Source organism: Mizuhopecten yessoensis, unplaced genomic scaffold (assembly GCF_002113885.1).
Source record: "Mizuhopecten yessoensis strain PY_sf001 unplaced genomic scaffold, ASM211388v2 scaffold10603, whole genome shotgun sequence".
Lineage (NCBI taxonomy): Eukaryota > Metazoa > Mollusca > Bivalvia > Pectinida > Pectinidae > Mizuhopecten > Mizuhopecten yessoensis.
Window position 1 is genome coordinate 1137598 of NW_018408629.1, and position 19769 is coordinate 1157366.

General features: G+C 34.5%; 2 protein-coding genes across 3 annotated transcripts; one reads left to right on the plus strand and one right to left on the minus strand.

Moving 5' to 3' along the window:
* Positions 1-668: 668 nt before the first annotated feature.
* LOC110461359 (SAGA-associated factor 29-like) lies at positions 669-12377 on the minus strand. 2 transcript variants are annotated; one of them, XM_021514806.1, is made up of 10 exons: positions 12283-12377; positions 10072-10308; positions 9324-9399; positions 8457-8529; positions 7128-7204; positions 5934-6036; positions 4468-4650; positions 3600-3693; positions 3079-3147; positions 669-2138 (listed from the first exon to the last, which is right to left on the minus strand). In XM_021514806.1, the coding sequence occupies exons 2-10, from the start codon at positions 10228-10230 to the stop codon at positions 2022-2024; spliced, it is 951 nt and encodes a 316-aa protein (XP_021370481.1). In that variant the 5' UTR covers positions 10231-10308; positions 12283-12377; the 3' UTR covers positions 669-2021. The 2 variants fall into 2 exon arrangements, with proteins under 2 accessions (XP_021370481.1, XP_021370480.1); XM_021514805.1 differs by having other exon boundaries at positions 9324-9417.
* Positions 12378-12514: 137 nt separating this feature from the next.
* On the plus strand, positions 12515-17976 carry LOC110461382 (protein FAM57A-like). Its single transcript, XM_021514832.1, has 5 exons — positions 12515-12649; positions 13817-13903; positions 15147-15351; positions 16245-16340; positions 17055-17976. Exons 1-5 carry the CDS (start codon positions 12519-12521, stop codon positions 17367-17369), a joined length of 834 nt encoding a protein of 277 aa, XP_021370507.1. The 5' UTR covers positions 12515-12518; the 3' UTR covers positions 17370-17976.
* Positions 17977-19769: the final 1793 nt, after the last annotated feature.

Genomic DNA, 19769 nt, shown 5'->3' on the forward strand with positions numbered 1-19769 from the left:
TCAGCTTGTACCTGTATATTTCTGATAAGATACTTCAGCTAGTGCCTGTAGATTTCTGATAACATACTTCAGCTTGTGCCTGTAGATTTCTGATAACATATACTTAAGCTAGTGCAGCTGTAGATTTCTGATATCATACTTAAGCTAGTGCAGCTGTAGATTTCTGATATCATACTTCAGCTTGTGTCTGTAGATTTCTGATAACATACTTCAGCTTGAGTCTGTAGATTTCTGATAACATACTTAAGCTAGTGCCTGTAGATTTCTGATAACATATATACTTCAGCTAGTGCCTGTAGATTTCTGATAACATACTTTAGCTTGTGCCTGTAGATTTTTTATATGGAGTTTACCCGAGAGGTAACATGAACTTTCCATGAAAGTAGGACGGGGTAGACATCTTATATCTTTTTAGTACTGACATACTCCTTCCAACTGAAACTGACATTTCTCATGTTAATAATGCTGATACTATATTTATTGTGTAATGCACCAATCGCAGCACCATATTTGTGAAACTAGTTTGACATTCTGCTATTCCAGTAGAAAGGCCTATCCAACTCAAGACTCCAAATCAAATTCATCTATGGCTGGGCGAATTGCCTATCATTTCTATTCTAATTATTAATCATATTTTATCAGTGGTAACACAAAACAAAACGTAAGAGTTTTGGGGTGTGATAGATGTTTTAATGAAAAAGCCCTCATAACAACAATTTCCATTCAGAGGTACATGATGCAAATTCATATCATGATGTACCCATATTTGGTTTATAAATCATTCTCAGATTGTGTCGAAGTACATCTTGCAAATTATGCATGGTACACGAGAAATATGATTTTATATTCATATAAAGACTGTTTGACAGTCAATCAATAGGTCTACATGTACATTTAAAAGAGGTAATACCTTTTTATTGTACATTAAATACTTGGTAAATATTGATACTCATCAATCTATTCTTTACTCTAAAAATGTAATTACAACTATATTACATGCATTAACGCATATGATACAACAAAGTTTTTTGCTATCCTTTCAAACACAATATTTGGACACAAATCCACTCTACAAAATGACACACTTGCTGCGAGAAATGATCTGTAATTCAGATAGCCACACACATAGCAAACATGATACACCAACATTCATAACATATAAACAATGCAACTTAAGTTACAATTGAAATAAAATTTTACAATTGAAATAAAATTGTCATTTTTTAATGAGAGCCACATAGCATTAATTTCATGTTGACGAATACTTTGTTTTGCAAATAATTAATATGTCTCCTAATTCAATCAGTTACCAAGAAATTGTCATATTACTAATTAAAATTTGTCCTATAATGCACACAATCTTTTGAAAGCACATCCATATCTTCTTCTGGTCGGAGAGCCCAATACCTTTACCATAGTTTACTTGCATACTTGAGAAATGTTTATTATGATATTCCTAAATGCCCAGGAAACTTATTAGCTCAAATATAGTTTAATATACTGTTAGGGCGATTCCATAACTTATATTGTATGGGGGAGGTGGGATGCACATGAATTGATGTATAATAGGTGTTTCGGTTTAAAACCAAATCTGCCAACCATTCCCGATATTAAATAACTTTTAATATTTGATGGGTGTTGGGGTCTCTGTTAAAAGCCTCCTAGCCCTTCAATATGGTTATTTCTTGAACAGCCCTCAGTGATTACTAAGATTTGTATACTATTTACTGACCACACATTAACACTTCCATACATGTCAGTAATTATGTAAATGATTCATATAAATATAACAGTTGTCTAGGGTCTTTTTTCGCATGTCATCTTTAAAATCCTTTTTTTTTCATTATTTTATAACTTTTTTGTCCTGTACAATAAACATCAGTAAAATCCTCACCTAGTCATAAACCTACCAATGACAGATTCAGAAAAGGTGGAAAGTCTTCAGTTTAATATCAAAAGATTACTTCCATATCAATTTGAAGATTTCAATACTGCATGAAATAATATTTGAACAGCTTTGTTTATTTCTTCTTGTCCTCCTTACACGCAATAACATAGCGCTGGGCAACCATAAGGGGTGGTGAGTAACCGTCTTGATAGGATGTGTCCTCAAATAACACGGAATAGTCGTCCTGTGGCTGAAAATTATAAAAAAAAAAATGAATAAAAAATGAATATTTGTACTGTATACAGGGAAAGTTTTGCTAAGTCAAACTTTCAACATTCCCAAGAATAATCCATATTCACCCAGTGTTAATGTCGCCCTCAGATTTAATTACGATGCATATTATGTTGTTTACTAATGTTTGCTGTATTAGTCAACAACAAAAAAAGCTGCAGTGAAATTTTCCAATATACAATATTCATTTTGAAATTTGAATGCATTAACATTTTGATATAATTGCCCTTGTTTCATTTCCCACCACTCTTACTTCCAACATATTTCAAGGTCAGGTTTTTACTTTCTCTTAACAAATTTCTATATATTGCAACACACCGCCTTTTGTTTTGACAGCCTCATGTTACGTAATTAGTCTTGTTTCCTAGTTTATAATGCTGATTGGTATGCCTTTTTTATCTACTATATTTATAACTGTCACTGTAGGATTACTACTGTTCATGTTTTGTAAAGCACCTTTAAGAGTAATTTTCCAAATTATGTAGGGCGCTATATAAATGTTGTATATTATTTACTTTTATTATCATTATAACACCAAAATCTGGTTTCGACACATGGCAGCAGTATTTTAACGTTTTCATTGTTGTATTGATGAGTTGCATTTACTTGCATCACCTTTTTAATGTTATTTATTTGAAAGAAAAAAGTTATAAAGAAAAATTTATAACAAAAAATTGAAACCTGAGCTACTAAAATCTAATAAATTCTGATTCACATTATTTTGATTTCAAAACAAAATGTTTCCTAATATTTTTTGGTTATAATTGTTATTTCTAGTAATTAATGTATTTCTCAACTACTTTTAATTTTTTAAAGTTCTGAATTTTTGAGGCTCCAAATCAAGTACATACAACTGATCTGGATATTAATTCAATCTTCACAAATATTTGACTCCTTACCTTTTTAGGAGGTTCATGTATGAGAGCTCTATAAAAACAGGTTGTCTGGGGGTACAATGCTAGCACCAACTGAAATACAATACAACAATGAATGTAAAAACCATATATATATATATATATACTATTACAATTAAGGTAAAAGTACAAGGAAATAATTACAATGTCACAGAATACAAAACAAAAATTATATTGTAATGAAAAAAAAAAGATATATTACCATATAAAAATACAAGGATAATAATTACAATGTAACAGAATACAAACATAAAATTACGATGTAATGACCGTGTAGGTTGTCCTATGAGGAATGGTTGGTAATCCTGATTTTTAAACTGCTGCATATTAATTTCAACATTTTTAAAACAAAAACTTTTCACAGATTTAATTCATAGAATGCTGATGTGACTTTGACCAAATTTTGGTACGCAGCATGTGAGCCGATATGGTTTGGTTCCAGATATGGCCTTTGCACAGCTAGCAGTATATTGCACATGTAAATGATAGTGATTCATGAACTTTACCATATTTTTTGTAAATAACGCCTCAGGATCAGTTTCTGGATTAGCTTTCCATATTGGCAGTGGAACAATTCTTCTTTTACTGAGGGTATGTCGTCTGTAATAAAGAAAATAAGGCATACATGTACATTTCCCTTTCTATACAAACTATTTGATTACATCGAGGAAATGAACAAGCATCACATTACTTTGTCTGATTTCACAGATAACACAGATTTGTTCTGAGGAGAAATACATCCACAAGCATTCTACAAGTGTGTAGCTATCTACCACATCAGATACATGGGGTAAAGAAGATATTGTCTTCCCCATTATACAGACATGTCCAGACTTCTACTTGGGAAAGATATCTCTATCTACCCTCGGGTAAAGACGGGGGATATTTTTCACGAGCAAAAGCACAATTGAAAATATCAATATGTTCTGCTATAAAAGTCAACTATATGGTAAATTTTATGTTTACGAAATTTTTTGAAGTAATTACAATGACTAAAATGTCACTCTATCAAAACAGTTCGAGATTTCATAGCGTCATCTCTGGTATCACATTCTGATGATTTCATGTTTAACAATGTTAACAAGACTGAATGCCACTATATATATATATATGCAAGGGCTACTCAATGCAACTCTACCATATTCTGCTAATATCTTTGTAGGTTTAGTTCTGTTTTGAAACAATGAAGTTTTGCCTACCGAACTTCTGAAATGTTTTGAGAAAGCAGAAACACAAAGTTCAATTAGAATGGCCTTATGTATCTGAACACTAAGATGTACCAGGTTTATACTGGAAGTAAGACCTACTGTACTAGACTAAAAGTTTTATACCGATTACGCACTGTGAGGTTTCTTTCATAATAATAATACTCACTCTTTTCCTTCATCTGCATCAATGTCATCTACATCGTATTTGTTTGTGGAGGAGTTGAAGGTGACAACCTCGGCTAGGATCCAGTTCTCCTCGTCATCTGACCTCACTCTGGCTGCTACCTTGTCTCCAGGCTTGGCTACATAGTTATTGTCAGCAGTGATAGCTCCACACAGGGGCGGGGGCCTGGAACACAACAGTAGAGGTCATAGGTCACACAGAAATAGATAGGGACTAGGGCTACATAGTTATTGTCAGCAGTGATAGCTCCACACAGGGGCGGGGGCCTGGAACACAACAGTAGAGGTCATAGGTCACACAGAAATAGATGGGGACAAGGTATTAGAGAATAATATGTGCGAAAAGGTCAAAGGTCACTCAGATCACGAGGAATGTGAATACGGAGCTAAGTTGCAACACATGAAAGAGGAACTGTAAGAGCTCAAAAGGTCAGCAAATGACAAAGAGGTCAGCAAGTGACAAAGAAGTCAGCTTGAAGAAAGAATTACAGTAAATCAACATGTCATAATAAAAAATCACACAGAAATCTTAGAAGAAATACCTTAGAAGAATTTAAAAACATGGACAGGGACTAGCATAACTATACCATCCAATAAGCTTTGTCCTTGAGAGTGGTATGTCATACACTTTGAATTTTTAAAGCTTTATGTCTTTCATGTCATTGGCATTGGAAATAGCATGTTTGGTATGTGACATGTACTTTGACCTTCGAGCCATAAAAGTAATACATATATGCCAATGAAAATTTCAGTACAAATTGTTCTGCTGTTCAAAATTTAGTCAGGACAAATATTGCAATGTATAGACTTTAAACCTTTTGCTGTAACCTTGACCTTGTAGAGTATAGATATGACAGTTGACCCCTGGCTTTGTGTGAACTTGAACTTTGGTACATGGATGTGACATGATATGTATCACTATAACTTACCGGGTACTAGGGGGTGCAGGAGTCAGGGTCAAAGGTCACAAATAAGGATTAAACAGATTTTTTTTTACAATTTCATGCTGGTATGAACTCAAATCGGTAACATACATGTCCATATATATAATATTCTATGAAGCCATCAAAATGTATGTGACCGATTTGCGATCATAAAGACATGAACATTGAAAAACTGCCATCCAATCCTGATATTTACATTCTAAATATCTTTAGTAACTATTGACCTTAATACATACATTCCCCTATATTTTCAATATTAAAGTTTCTGAGTTGTCAGTGCATACAAGATTCCTGGAACAGCCTAATGTCACCAAAATGTTTGTTTCTAACGGTTATCTCATGTTAATCGAGGCGGAAGGAGAAACATCAAAGTGACGCTGATCCAATTGCGTTCATAGTCCTATGTATGAAATTTCTTATGGTAAATGCTTATTGAGGAACTTACAGTGGAAATGTAAATATGAAATATTGAACATGAAACATGAAGTCAGATTCAAAGACTTACTTCTCTCCTGGCTTGCTGACCCATAGGGGTAATGTCTGTGCATTCTGTTGTAACATAGTCATCAAAACGCCTCGTCTCATGATTGGTTTGGGACGGTCTGAGTCTGACAAAATATATCACATGAATAAATACAAGTACATATAAAATATGAAGATATTTAATGGTTTCCCGTTTCATTCCATATTTCAAGAATAAAGCAGAATATCAATATTTGTATTGATTGAAAATAATAAAGTTTCTATTTATTACTTTTCAAAGTTCATAAAAAGATAAAAATGTTCCTGTGTCAAAATCTGGCCCATATATACTAATGACGTAACACTTGACAACAAGACTAAGTCCAATTTTGAATGGGCATAACTGTGGTCATTACAATCCTGAACATTTTTCTGCTATGATCTAGTAGTATTTTCAGTTATGTACATGTATATATATCTTTGTGCTAATTGTACCAAAAATGTACCAATTTGAAAACATTTCTTATTCTATTATCGCTTCATCTGCACCTGACTAGAAATGTCAACTTTGAAAGCAGTACCATTTTGAATGGTCACAGCCAACAATTCATATTTCTTTATTATCAATTATAACTGCTCCAAACACCGGTACGGCCCCCCTTCTTCCCAACCCTCATATAATTATTTTCGGAAGAGTCCTTTGACCATCCATTATTATCATTTCATCATTAAGACCAACAATAATAATAAAATATGATATTGATTTGAGGTTCTTATATACAGCTTTATCACAAACTAGGTCGTCACAGGGTGGTTCACAAATTATTATCCTTGATTATTGGGCCTTTGCGAACAAGCCAATATCAACCTTGGGAGCATACAGCCAGTGCTGCCATTTAGGCACTCACAGCTAGCATTCAACAATTCCAGCATTGCCCAACCACATACTCATTTACAGCTGAGTAGACTGGAACAATCAGTGTAAAGTATCTTGTTCAAGGATATAACACATACGTACAGTGCCATGACGAGATTCGAACCCTGACCCTTCAGTCATGAGCCTGGCATCCTACCACTAGACTAACATGCCTTCACAATAGAAAGACCATCTCTGTTTAGTTTGTTATGTTAGTACGGTTATGTTGAATTTTCTTTCATGTATTTTAGCACTAATATATAAAGAACATTAAGGTATCATTTATCATAAACCAGATTTGTGTCTCTATGAATACTCTACCTTTTATTTTACCAAGTCGACGGTTTTCCCGGATACTCTTTACCTCAGCAATCTTATCAAGAGCTTTTCGCAATAATCTGCAAATTCAGATTAAAATCATTAAAAAAAAACATGCAAAATAGTACACAATATATTACACTATTCAATGACATTAGTAGGGATCTAAATTCAGAAATATCTAGATGAAAATGCATGATTTGTGTAAACTAGCTCTGCAGCGAATTATAAAATAAATACTGTGCTAACACAAAACAAAGACAATACTACAATTTAGGTCTTAAAGGACTGCTTTGTGAAAACCTCTTAGATCTCTAATAAAACGTTTACGCTTATTATCAAGTCGTTACATTCAAATTTACAAAACATTGTTCGGACAAATGATTTTGAAAAAGGATTTGTTTTCTAATTAGACAATCTGGTCCCAATATTAATCATTTACATAATAAGTTTATATATACATTCGTAATTGAACATTGCATGAAAGAAGCCCTTATAATATTGGTGTTTTAAAAGATATAATAAAATCTAGTTTAATTTTCTGATCAATTTTTTTGAATAACTAAAGTCATTGCATAATGATATTCAATAAATCATTGCACACTAGTATGTTGGGCGACTGTACATGTAAGCAGACGATTATTTACACTTGGTCTATATATACAGCTATCACACTTTGGAATTTTCTTCTCTGGGTTATGTTAATATCAAAATTTTTATGAAATATTTCTAACCTAGCATAAATTTAGGTACACACTTCTTCTTGTATCCACCGCTGATTATTAAGAACAATTAACCTTTATAACAATGATCAGTGTTACTTTGGTGTTTGATCATGACATACCAGAACCCAGTAGTTTAAAATCTGATTTGGGCTGTTCCAGAAATAACCATATGGTAGGGGTGGGAGGTACTTTTTCAGAGACCCCAGTAGTTTAAATCCTGATTTAGGCTATTCCAAACATAACCATATGGTAAGGATGGGAGGTACTTTTCAGCAACCCCAGTTGTTGGGCTGTTCCAGAAATAACCATATCCATGTGGTATAGACGGGAGGCAAACCCACCATCCATCAAATATCAAAAATGATTTAATAATAGGAATGGTAGGTAGACCTGGATTTAAACCCAACACCGACAATATTATAATACAGATGCTTCCCACTTCCCCCATACAATTGATTATGGAATAGCCTTCAGCTTAATTATATGAGCTGTTATATTTTCATTCTCATCAATATTAAGTGATGTCCAATTGCAAGTAATTAATGAATAAATAGAAATGATCTTAAAGAATAAGATACTATAAACAAACATAATATGCCTTACTTACTCAGCTTCTAGTTCAGCATCTTGCATGGCAGTTTTGTACAGACCTTTTAGTTTGTTCTTGTAATATGGTGTCACTGAAACAAAAATATACAAAAAAATGAAAATTTAACTGCGTGAATCCGGCTTCTGTCCAAATTTCCAGAGAAATCTTTCATTAGCAATTCACAGTAACTTTCTTTTGGAAAGGTATTTTTGTCATAGATAACATAAACCTCACAACATCAAATTAAGCTTAGTCAAAGCAGTGAATCACATTACTGTATAACGAATAATTTTCGTCCAGTTCAATTTTCGCTCTTCGTCAGTAAGATCCATTTTGCCCAATACATGTATTAAGTTCGCACTTTACATTTAATTTCTATATGTTGTTTAAAATGTGCACTATCATGATAAATTCATTACAGGAGAAGAAAAAGGTGAAAAATTACACTGCAGTGAAAATGTCCCAGTATACAGTAGCCCAGCACTGAATTCTCTAATATATATATAGATTAACAGATGCTGTAACTATAGATTCGTCACACGTTCCCTCCATATCTATTTCACTGTTTTGCAGTTCAAGGGCAAAAAGAGGGAAAATAAAACTGCAGTTACCATTTTCTAATTCTACAGTATAGTGTGTATCAATATACCAAGACCCCTTTCGCACATCCTTCGGTTCAACCTGTTTGTCTGTTTTTAAATGCAACATTTTCGGGTATAAATCCTCACAGACTTGCAAATGTTCATGCATGCCTTGCAATGCTTTGTCAAGCCTCGCCTGAAAGCAGCATCAGAATACTTAGGCCCGACTTTAATACATAAAAGAACAACTCTGGTCCAACTGGTTTAACCATTTGGATCACAATAAAGGGATGTGGCCCATTACCTTTCTGCTCTTGTTGCATTCGCTCATGTGTTTTGGAGATATTTGTGAGGTTGTGTTCACCCCTGGCTCTCTCATCCTGCATTGATGAAAAATCCTAACAGTAAATACATCTGTTAATAAACATTTCTTGCCTATGCATGTTTTCAAATAAATTTATTAAGCTTATTTAATGGAAGTTGCAAAACCATTCATGGCAAATTGGTAAAGTCATCACAATATATAATAAGTTAAACAAAAGGTACAAGTACATGTCGTTATATAAAAATAAAAGCATATGAAATAATTATATAAGTACTCATATATGATATTTGTATAAAGCATGATGTACCACTGGTCAAACTGACCATTTGAATTTGTTCTTGTTGTGAAGTCCTCTTCAAAATTGTTAAGAGCCTAGCTGGCAAAATTTTGTTTGTAAAATCTATGCAAGTCAGCGAAGCAATATTTTGCAATGATACAAAATTTAAACTTGTAATGATTTCTCAAGAAAAATATTTATCTTATCAAAAACCTTAAAAATATGTGCATACTGTACAATTAGTTTTAAACTTGTTTCATGATCCTGAGACTAGGTGCTTGTTGTTTGGTCAGTTACCAACTGTGTTTATCCTGCAATGAGCACAGAATAGAAGATCATCACATATTTTTTTTTATTAAAGGTAGCTATGGAGTTTGTCATTTTTTCTGATCTGCAATAGATATTGTTCAGCTTGTTATGAGATAAATACAGTATTACAGTTATAATTACCTGTACTTGGTGTATGAGATGATAAAGTTCCTTCAACAGGTCTTTGATGCGAACCTCAGCTGCCGCAGTACTGCTTGTGGAGTTTGTGTCTGAGGAAGGACTGTGACTACTGCTGGCCCCCACATTACTCCCTCCACCTCCCGACTTTGTTCGACCCATTTTCTGTTTCAGTTAGCTTGTCTCCTTCGTCACATGAAAGCGGTTGTTTTAGAACTGATTTCTACGATGTATTTCCATCTAAGAATGAAATAATGACATTGTTGTTAAGAATTTGTCGTAAACGTATAAACTGAATGTCTGTCATGGCTTGATTAAAGTATTGAACATACAACATTTTAAAATAAATTGTATTTTACATGGCTCTTGCATGTCCAGAACTGTAGGAGAGGGAAATTCCAACAAAAGGGTGGCAAAACTAAAGGATGGTGGAAAGCCATCCTGGTTGGAAATCTTGAGAGTTGCATTCCCTATCGTATCCCCTTTGTGTGAATAAGTACTTTTTTCACATTTTTATCACCTGAGTCAGCTCAGAATTGATGAAAAGACATCTTGACCGGCTAGCATTTTTAAAAAAGGTTTACTTTCCCCGGAATAAGAGCTTTTTGAAGACAAAAAAAAAGTCAGAAAGATTTAGCATACCCTACGTATACATACTCTCGGTATCAAGCATATGAAATAGAATGTAAGATAGTAATTTCCTTCTTAATTTTCTTGCCCTGATGACCACCTTAATCTTAATCAGCTATATATGATCACAATAATTCTGGATGAGCTCCTTATCTGGATGCACAGTGAAGTATTTATAAATAAATCTCTCTAGAAGATGCAAGTTCACTGTTTTTTTTAGAATTTTATGATTGGTGTGGTATTTCTCATCGTTACACTGTTTACAATTCAAATTATTTGCAATATTATTGTATACCACTGAATTAACTTATGTTCAACCAGATTTAATTCCAAATGGAACCTAGCAACAGTGTATGTGCATAAACGTATTAGTCTTGCTAAAGTCAGAAGTTTCTAAAGGAGATCTTAGGACAGACCATCCATGGACAAATTATATATCTGGAACCACATGTGAAGTACCTATGATTAGAATATATATCTGTCTAGAGTTTAGAGGGTCACTGTATAGTAGTCATTTCTTTCCCTAGCTGAAAGTATCAGCTAGCCAATTCATTCCCTGGGGAATAAATACATTGTAGGCAGATTCTTTTTGTGGGAAAACTTTCAGCAGGGGAAGTCATTGGCCATTACACCAGTATTAGGTTGTTTTGCCCTAAATCATGTTCGCCTCGAGTCATTTCGCACTAAATCCTGTTCGCCCCGGGTCATTTTGCACTAAGATGTTTTGCCCTTTAAATATTTTTAGGGCGAGCGTTTTTAGTCCTGTTTATTTGTGTATAGCTATTAGTCTTATGGGAAGTATAATAGTTATTTTGTTTAATGATTAAAAACAGTTCAGCTGATTTTCATATTTTTAAAATATATAATTAAATTAGGGCGAAATAACCTTGGTCATACTTGATTTTGGGCGAAATGACCCGTAGTGCAAATGGGATAAAGGGTGAAACCACCCTGATCTGTTACACCAGGCTCAAATCCCAGTTACGCTGTGCATTTCTCTTCCCCTGCTTCACTGGTGCCTGTGAGGCAACCATTGTTTCAAGTACTGCACATGTGTGCATGCCTGGCAAAGGGATATTCGAACCTGGGTTTAAACAGTGTTGTCTTCGAGTCCGAGTGAAGACTAAGAAATATAGCTGAACTGAAATTGGTCAGTCGCAGGTAGCTCAATAAGTTAGAGCTGCCTATGTCTAGAGTTTAATTGGTACGCTTCTGTGTCTTGACGTGCTGTATGAAAGGCAAAGAAAATATCAATATGTCAATTTCAAAAGGGTTACTTTAAAGTAAAATGTAGAATCTTTCTCGTTCTATATATAATATATTTCAAACTTATCTTCCACGCCTAGTTCAACACCGAAACCAGCTTACAACAGAAGCCTGAGTTTACCGACAGACAAAGTCTGTGATTATGTTTGTTTTGACAGAATCAGCTGATTGGCCACACATTTCTATGCAATCTGCATCTTATCCCATTGTCAGATACATAAAACGAGATATAAGAGCAAATTCGAAACATTTGAAATTTAAAACAATGAATAAACAGAACGGATGAATGATTATATATATCCAGAAAATAGTCAGTACCTATCTGGTGTTCCTTTTCTCTGGTCAGAACGTAAAATATAAACAAAGCACAGACCGGAAATTGAGTTGAAATTAAACGTTTGATACCTTTCTTGACAAAGGTGATAAAGTACACAAAACCCCGAGTGTATTCCGAAAAGATTGAATAATTTCTTACACGCTCATTGATTGGTCAGATATACCGTCGATGCCTTAAACATTTTGCTATTGGTCAATATACCGATACAGCTTCCATCATGGAGGAGATGTTGCTCCTTTTCTGTGGAGCTTCTTTCTATTCATCTTCCTTTTTTATCACAAAACAGACTTTGCTATGTTTATTTAGAAAGAAACTCACTGATGCAGATGTTGTTGCAATAAGCGAAAAGTAAGTTCTCATTTCGACGTATCTAGCGAAATCGATCACTCTTAATCTCAAAGTCAATGCCGGTGGATAATTATTATTACTTCCCAAATCCTGTAGTTGGTGGGTTTTTTTTTATCAGAAAATGAAATATCCATTCAGACTAAGCAAGAGTTGGTCACAGGAACTAATATAATAGGAATTATCATAAAAATGAAAGGCCAGACGGGGGTTAGAACCTTGGACCCTCCGAATTCTAGACAGATGCATTATTAATTAAGCTACATGTACCTTGCTGTCGACTATCGACTCAGTCAATTCCGCTACATGCAAATATATAGATGACGGCACAAATCTGTACCTGTCAACTCCCATGTCTATTTTCATTATTTTTAAAACACTGGCGCAGAATATTTTGATTGAAAAAAGGAACAGGACAAGCAGCCTGTTTTGTGCTATGATGTATTTAAACTGAAGTGCATAAATACTAACTTTTTGATTAGATGGAATGATTACATAGCACCAGGCTTTGGAAGGCATTATAGTTTTAAATGCAGGAAATGTAACAGTAACACAACTAGCTTGACAAATATCTTATCAACCCAACATGGTGCCACAAATGCTAAACATACTTCAGCGATTACAAAATAACCCAAAGTATGGCATATCATTGAAATAAGTTAAGAGTTTTGAAGTTTTAACAAGATTTCTAATTTGTATAACTATAAATTGATCTGTATCTCATCATAACAAAATAAGCTATAAATCTCATATTATCAAGATTAAAAATATGCATGTTTATTTCCATCCACTTTAATATAGTGGAACTTCTTTAACTATTTCAGTTGCCAATACCAACACTGAGGATCATATTATTTAAACCCTTATTTAGCTACCCGAATTGTATGTTTATCCAATTTATCAGCTCATAACAAAAAAATCTGCGTACATGTAACAAATTCAATTGATGTTGCTTCCATAATTGATTGTTAATAATGAAAAAGTTGATTTCATTAAAACTACATGACTGTACTTCTGTGAAAGCAAAAGATAACATTTTCGTGAATCTATCACATCCATGTATTGTGTATGAGTAAGATTCAGAATGCCTGTTAGAAAAACAGTGTGATATTACACTTTTATCTACAAGTACAATGTTATTCACCAGATAACTACATTTTTACATTGTAGGATTGTAAATGGCATACATGGTGTGGTGGCTGTTATCATTGGTGCTATCATATCCTCCCAGTGTAAAGACGACATCTTATATAGCAGGTAGGTATGGGCACACACAATAGGATAGTAGTTTGTATCTACACTACAGGTAGGTACACACAACAGATAGGATTTGTTTCCCCCCCCCCCCCCCCCACACACACACACACACACACACTTCAGTTAGGTACACACATTAGTATAAAGGGGTATGTCTCGCACATAAGAGATTGTATCCAAACTACAGCTAGACAGATAGTATTTGCCCTCCTTACAAGTAAGTAAATACAATAATGTAGAGGTATAACTCTCCACACTACAGGTAGGTCATGTACACACTAGAATAGGGGTTCCTCTCCCCCCTTTTCAGGTAGGTACACAAAAAAGGATAGGATATGTACCATAGATATGCATTCAAGTTCTTTAAAAAGCCTTGAGCTTTAGTTCATCTGCAATTCAGTGCAGTATATAATATGTCATGGCCCACCATTCCTTACGAGTAGGTTAACACATGCCCCCGGTAATATAGCGTAATAGGTAAGGGGTATGTATACCCCCGCCCCCCACATTCATACAGGTAGGTAAGGGGTATGTCCCCTCTCACACCCCAAAGGTAGGTACACATAATATATAAGGGGTTTGTCCTTCCCTTGCTTCATACAGGCAGGTACACACAATGAGTAATGGGTAGCCCCCCTCCCAACAGGTAGGTACATACAATGAGTAATGGGAATTCCCCCTTGCATCCGGTAAGTACACACAATGAGTAATGGGTATCCCCCCTCCCAACAGGTAGGTACATACAATGAGTAATAGGTATCCCCCCTCCCAACAGGTAGGTACACACAATGAGTAAAGGGTATGTATTATTGACTTAGCACAAGTAAAGTTTTTCTGTGGCACTATATTTCAATGTCTATATTGAAATATATGTATTATATAAATTTATGTATTAAAAAGACTAGCAAGCATATCATTAGCTTTTTTATGAATTTCAGCTTGTTCCTCCAGGGGTTTGAAGGGGCTATTATATCTTGATGAAGTATAACAACATCAATTGAGCTTCAATTTATATAAGAATAGGGAAAAAATACATTACCTTTTTATTATCGATAGATGTTGTAATAAACAATGCAATGCTTTTAGAATGGAGTATATCAATTTAAAAAAATGGCATATAGGATAGAGTAAACATAAATTATTATAAAATATTCATCATTTTCACATATTAGATTTTGCCAATATGCAATTACATGAATCGTAACTTGCATCCTTGATATATATATATATTTTTTTATTTCAGTTATTGGCTGACCAATGCGTTTACCTGGTTTGGAATGCCCTACTTTATCTATGACCTGGTAGTGATGTACCTTGGTCACCTGTTGATCTTTCCTGCTATACAGAAACAATCATTTGTGGATAGAATTCAACACTTTGTCCTCCACAACAAACTACTTACCCTCCATCATGTCATGTTACCGATTATATTTACTCCAGTTATCTTGGTAAGTATCAGAGGTGATTAAATGTATACAACTTCAGAAACTTGAGGGTGTATATATATACATGCATCCTTATACGTTTAACCTGTGATTTGTGTTAAAATTATCTTCTTAGACGTTATACTTGTGTTTTGTGCTAGAGTTGTCTCCCTTACTTATTACACCTAGGTTGCATTCGCATATCCGGGTTGAATAAACAGTTCAGATTGTGCAAAAATATTCCACCATAAACGAACACACTTGGACCTAACTATAAGGAGAGCTAAAAAATGTATAGTTTCGGAGAATATAAACAACAATATATCAAGAATAATATGTCCTTCTTTCACGCGTCCACTAAATTATAAAACGTATCTTAAAATCCACATGTTGATTGACCTTGTTTTATATAGAAATAATGTAAACTAGTAAGTCAGCATTTTAGTTTTGGTCAGGTGCGTCTGGACCCCTCAATCTACACGTGCCAAATATTCCTGAGGTCAACCTCGGTTCAGATCTGCGCCTGTCGTTTTCTTCCGGGTTCAATCGTTTCAACTGGTTGAACCAAATACGCAATAGGGGCCCTGTTATTTGTGTTAAGATTATCTTCCTCACACATTATAGCTGTGACTTGTGATACAGTAAGGGGGATCACAAATCAAAGGTTTAATGTGTATGGTAGCATATAACGTTCGCGACCAACTACAAATTAATTGTACAAGCCTGTGTGCAAATTCATCTTTTCTTTTTAAGACGCAACTTCAGTTGTGTTACATTTTCATCCATTGACATTTTGATAAGTTGACAAACACTGATGTTCAAATTCAGTGTAAACCAATTGATAACTACTTATATATATATAATTAATGTTTCATGAACCCTCGGTAGGATTAACAATGATGTGCGTTTTGTTGCAGATTTTCCGTAGAGGCTTAGGAGATTTTTTCGTTGGTGTGTTCTTTCAAGTGGAACTTACTCTCCCATTTATAGCAGCGCGGAACATCATGGTTCAGGTAAGAAGTTTTTAGTAAATGACACTATAACAATCATCCAGTGATTCGTGTGGATTTGGAATGTGATTAATTTGAATGCATCAATATTAGAACATGTGATAGAGAACCTGGCCCTGATTTCTCTAAAAAATCAAAATTAAGCCTGAGCATTTTTGCTCACATGGCCCATATATAGCACCCAATTGCTTAGGGAAATCAATTTGATATAAACAAAGGATGTAGCTCCCCTAGGGCCGGTTCATGTGTTGTTTATGAATTTGTAGCTCTGTCTGATATTGTATGTTGTATGTTTGTTTGTTTGTAGCTGTGTCCAGCTAATGTTGTATGCTTTCTTTGTTTGTATCTCTATCTGATGTTGTATGTTTTATGTGTTTGTTTGTAGCTCCAGCTAATGTTGTATGTTTGTAGCTCCAGCTAATGTTGTGTGTTTGTAGCTCAAGCTAATGTTGTATGTTTGTAGCTCCAGCTAATGTTGTATGTTTGTAGCTCCAGCTAATGTTGTATGTATGTAGCTCCAGCTAATGCTGGATGTTTGTAGCTCCAGCTAATGTTGTATGTTTGTAGCTCCAGCTAATGTTGTACGTTTGTAGCTTCAGCTAATGTTGTACGTTTTATAAGTTTCTTTCTAGTTCCAACTGCTAATAATGTTTGTTTTATTTCTGCTTGTTTGTAGGTCCAGCTAATAATGTTTGTTTTATTTCTGCTTGTTTGTAGCTCCAGCTGAAGGACACTGTCCTTTATGTGGTTGTGGGTATTGCAATGATTATAGCGTTCTTTGTGAGTCGGATCCTGGTATTTCCCTACCTGTACTGGAGGTATGCAATCTACAAGAACATAACACCATGGCTTGTGCCCTTCTCTATTCCACACAAGTGTACTGCTGGCTGTGCTTTCATCCTCTGCCTTCAGCTCTACTGGATGTCCAAGATGCTAAAAGGTGCTGTCAAGCTTTTCCACAAGTTGATGCTAGGTAAACGACCCACCGCTGAAAAGATTAGCTGCAATGGTTTTGCCAGTAAGATGAGTTGATTTAGAACATCACTCTTTTTATGTAAAGCAGAAACAGTTGAGTTAATTACTACTTTCAAAGTACTTGTAGGGGAAAAATAGTGTTTTACATTTTGATCAAAATAGTTCTAGGTTCATCCGTACGTATTTCGATACAAAGTATTTCTTTGAAGGAAATGATTTTTTGATAACAATGATGATTTAAATTTTGAAATCGCTAAAATGTTTTTGTTAAAATATGTATTCAATGTGCTGCAAAAGACTTTCTCGGAAGAAATTTACTAGTCCTTCATTAATATGCACCAGAGTTGATATTCTTGACATATTGGACATATGATACTCTCTGTTTTCTTTTAATTTAAAGCAATAATAGCGTTATTTAGAAATACAGGCTAATTTAAATGACTGTGCTTATTTATATTTAATGATCAAATCGGCGACACTCACTGTCAGGGAACCCAAAACAGGACACTTTTCAGTTGATGTATTTTATGCCATTGTATGCATTCCAAAAATATTTGTTCATATTTCATGTATATACACACTCATCTTTTCTATTGCACATGGTTCTATAAATAGAATGTCAAATACTATCAAATATTATTTTGTTATTTTGCCTAATATTGGGGTATAAATTATCAATAAAAGCAGAAAATTGCAAATAGATTAAAGAACATTTTAGACTCAAAGGATGTTCTTATTTAATCTATTGTCCAAATAAGTAGTAATGATAAGTTTCTAAAAATGATACATTTGTATATCCAAAATGATAATGTGCACGGCAAGTAAATTAAAAAAGTCATGTTTTTGAAATCATTTCCTAACTTAAACTGTCTGTGTAACCATAATTAATACCCAATTAAGCTGATATACAGTTGAATTGAAATAAAAGTTTCATATTTCATGTATATACACACTCATCTTTTCTATTGCACATGGTTCTATAAATAGAATGTCAAATACTATCAAATATTATTTTGTTATTTTGCCTAATATTGGGGTATAAATTATCAATAAAAGCAGAAAATTGCAAATAGATCAAAGAACATTTTAGACTCAAAGGATGTTCTTATTTAATCTATTGTCCAAATAAGTAGTAATGATAAGTTTCTAAAAATGATACATTTGTATATCCAAAATGATAATGTGCACGGCAAGTAAATTAAGAAAGTCATGTTTTTGAAATCATTTCCTAACTTAAACTGTCTGTGTAACCATAATTAATACCCAATTAAGCTGATATACAGTTGAATTGAAATAAAAGTTTCATAAAGTGAAAATTGCATGACATAAACAAAATAATCTTTCATCGGCATGCCAATTTCTTTGGCCGTTTTTCCACAGTTATCCCGTTTTGGGTACTGTCCCGTTTTGATTACTGTCCAGTTTTGGGTACTGTCCCGTTTTGGGTTCACCGACGTTATCTGTTATATATTTTTTAATATAAAGTAGATATTGTTACTTCTTGTTGATATTTTTATTTAAACTGTTGTGTGTATATATATTGTCTACCCACCTTTAAGGCTGCCTGAAAAACATGGGTTAAATGTGTTCAGGTTTGGTATTGTTAACATTTTAAAATTATTGACTATACTGTAGTGATATTTTTCAATATTTCGTTATCAACTATTAAGTTTTTATTAGCTCACCTTGTCCGAAGGACCATGGTGAGCTTATGCCATACCACAGCGTCCGTCGTCTGTCAGTCAACTTTTCCTTTAAAGCGCTACTAGTCATGAACGAATGAGCAGATTTTGACCAAATTTGGTCAAAAGCATCCTTGGGGGAAGGGGAACACATTTTGTATAAATGGTGGGTCTGGCCCCCCCTGGGGGCTTAGGGGCGGGGCCCAATAGGGGAAATATGGCAAATACTTTAAAATCCTTCTTCTTCTGTAGGAATGAAAGGATTTGTTCCATATTTGGCCTGAAGCATTCTTGGGTGAAGGGGAACCAATTTTGTATAAACCGTAGGTCTGGCCCCCCTGGGGGCTGAGAGGTGGGACCCAATAGGGGAAATATGGCAAATACTTTAAAATCCTTCTTCTTCTGTAGGAATGAAAGGATTTGTTCCATATTTGGCCTGAAGCATTCTTGGGTGAAGGGGAACCAATTTTGTATAAACCGTAGGTCTGGCCCCCCTGGGGGCTGGGGGTGGGGCCAAACGGGAAATATAACAAATTCTTTAAAATCCTTCTTCTTCCGTAGGAATGAAAGGATTTATTCCATATTTGATCTGAAGCATCCTTGGCAGAAGGGGAACCAATTCTGTATAAACCATGGGTGTGGCCCCCCAGGGGCCTGAGGGGCGGGCCAAATAGGGGAAACATAGCAAATTATTCTTTAAAATCCTTCTTCTTCCGTAGGAATAAAAGGATTTGGTCCATATTTAGTGTGCAGCATGCTTGGGTAAAGGGGAACC

Coding starts and splice junctions, on each gene's coding strand:
- LOC110461382 (XM_021514832.1), top strand. CDS start 12,519: ATGGAGGAGATGTTGCTCCTTTTCTGTGGAGCTTCTTTCTATTCATCT. Junction 13,904..15,146: donor GACGACATCTTATATAGCAG/GTAGGTATGGGC, acceptor TTTTTATTTCAG/TTATTGGCTGACCAATGCGT. Junction 15,352..16,244: donor TATTTACTCCAGTTATCTTG/GTAAGTATCAGA, acceptor GTTTTGTTGCAG/ATTTTCCGTAGAGGCTTAGG.
- LOC110461359 (XM_021514805.1), bottom strand. CDS start 10,230: ATGGGTCGAACAAAGTCGGGAGGTGGAGGGAGTAATGTGGGGGCCAGC. Junction 4,651..5,933: donor GTCAGCAAGCCAGGAGAGAA/GTAAGTCTTTGA, acceptor GTTGTGTTCCAG/GCCCCCGCCCCTGTGTGGAG. Junction 3,148..3,599: donor CGTTATTTACAAAAAATATG/GTAAAGTTCATG, acceptor ATTGTATTTCAG/TTGGTGCTAGCATTGTACCC.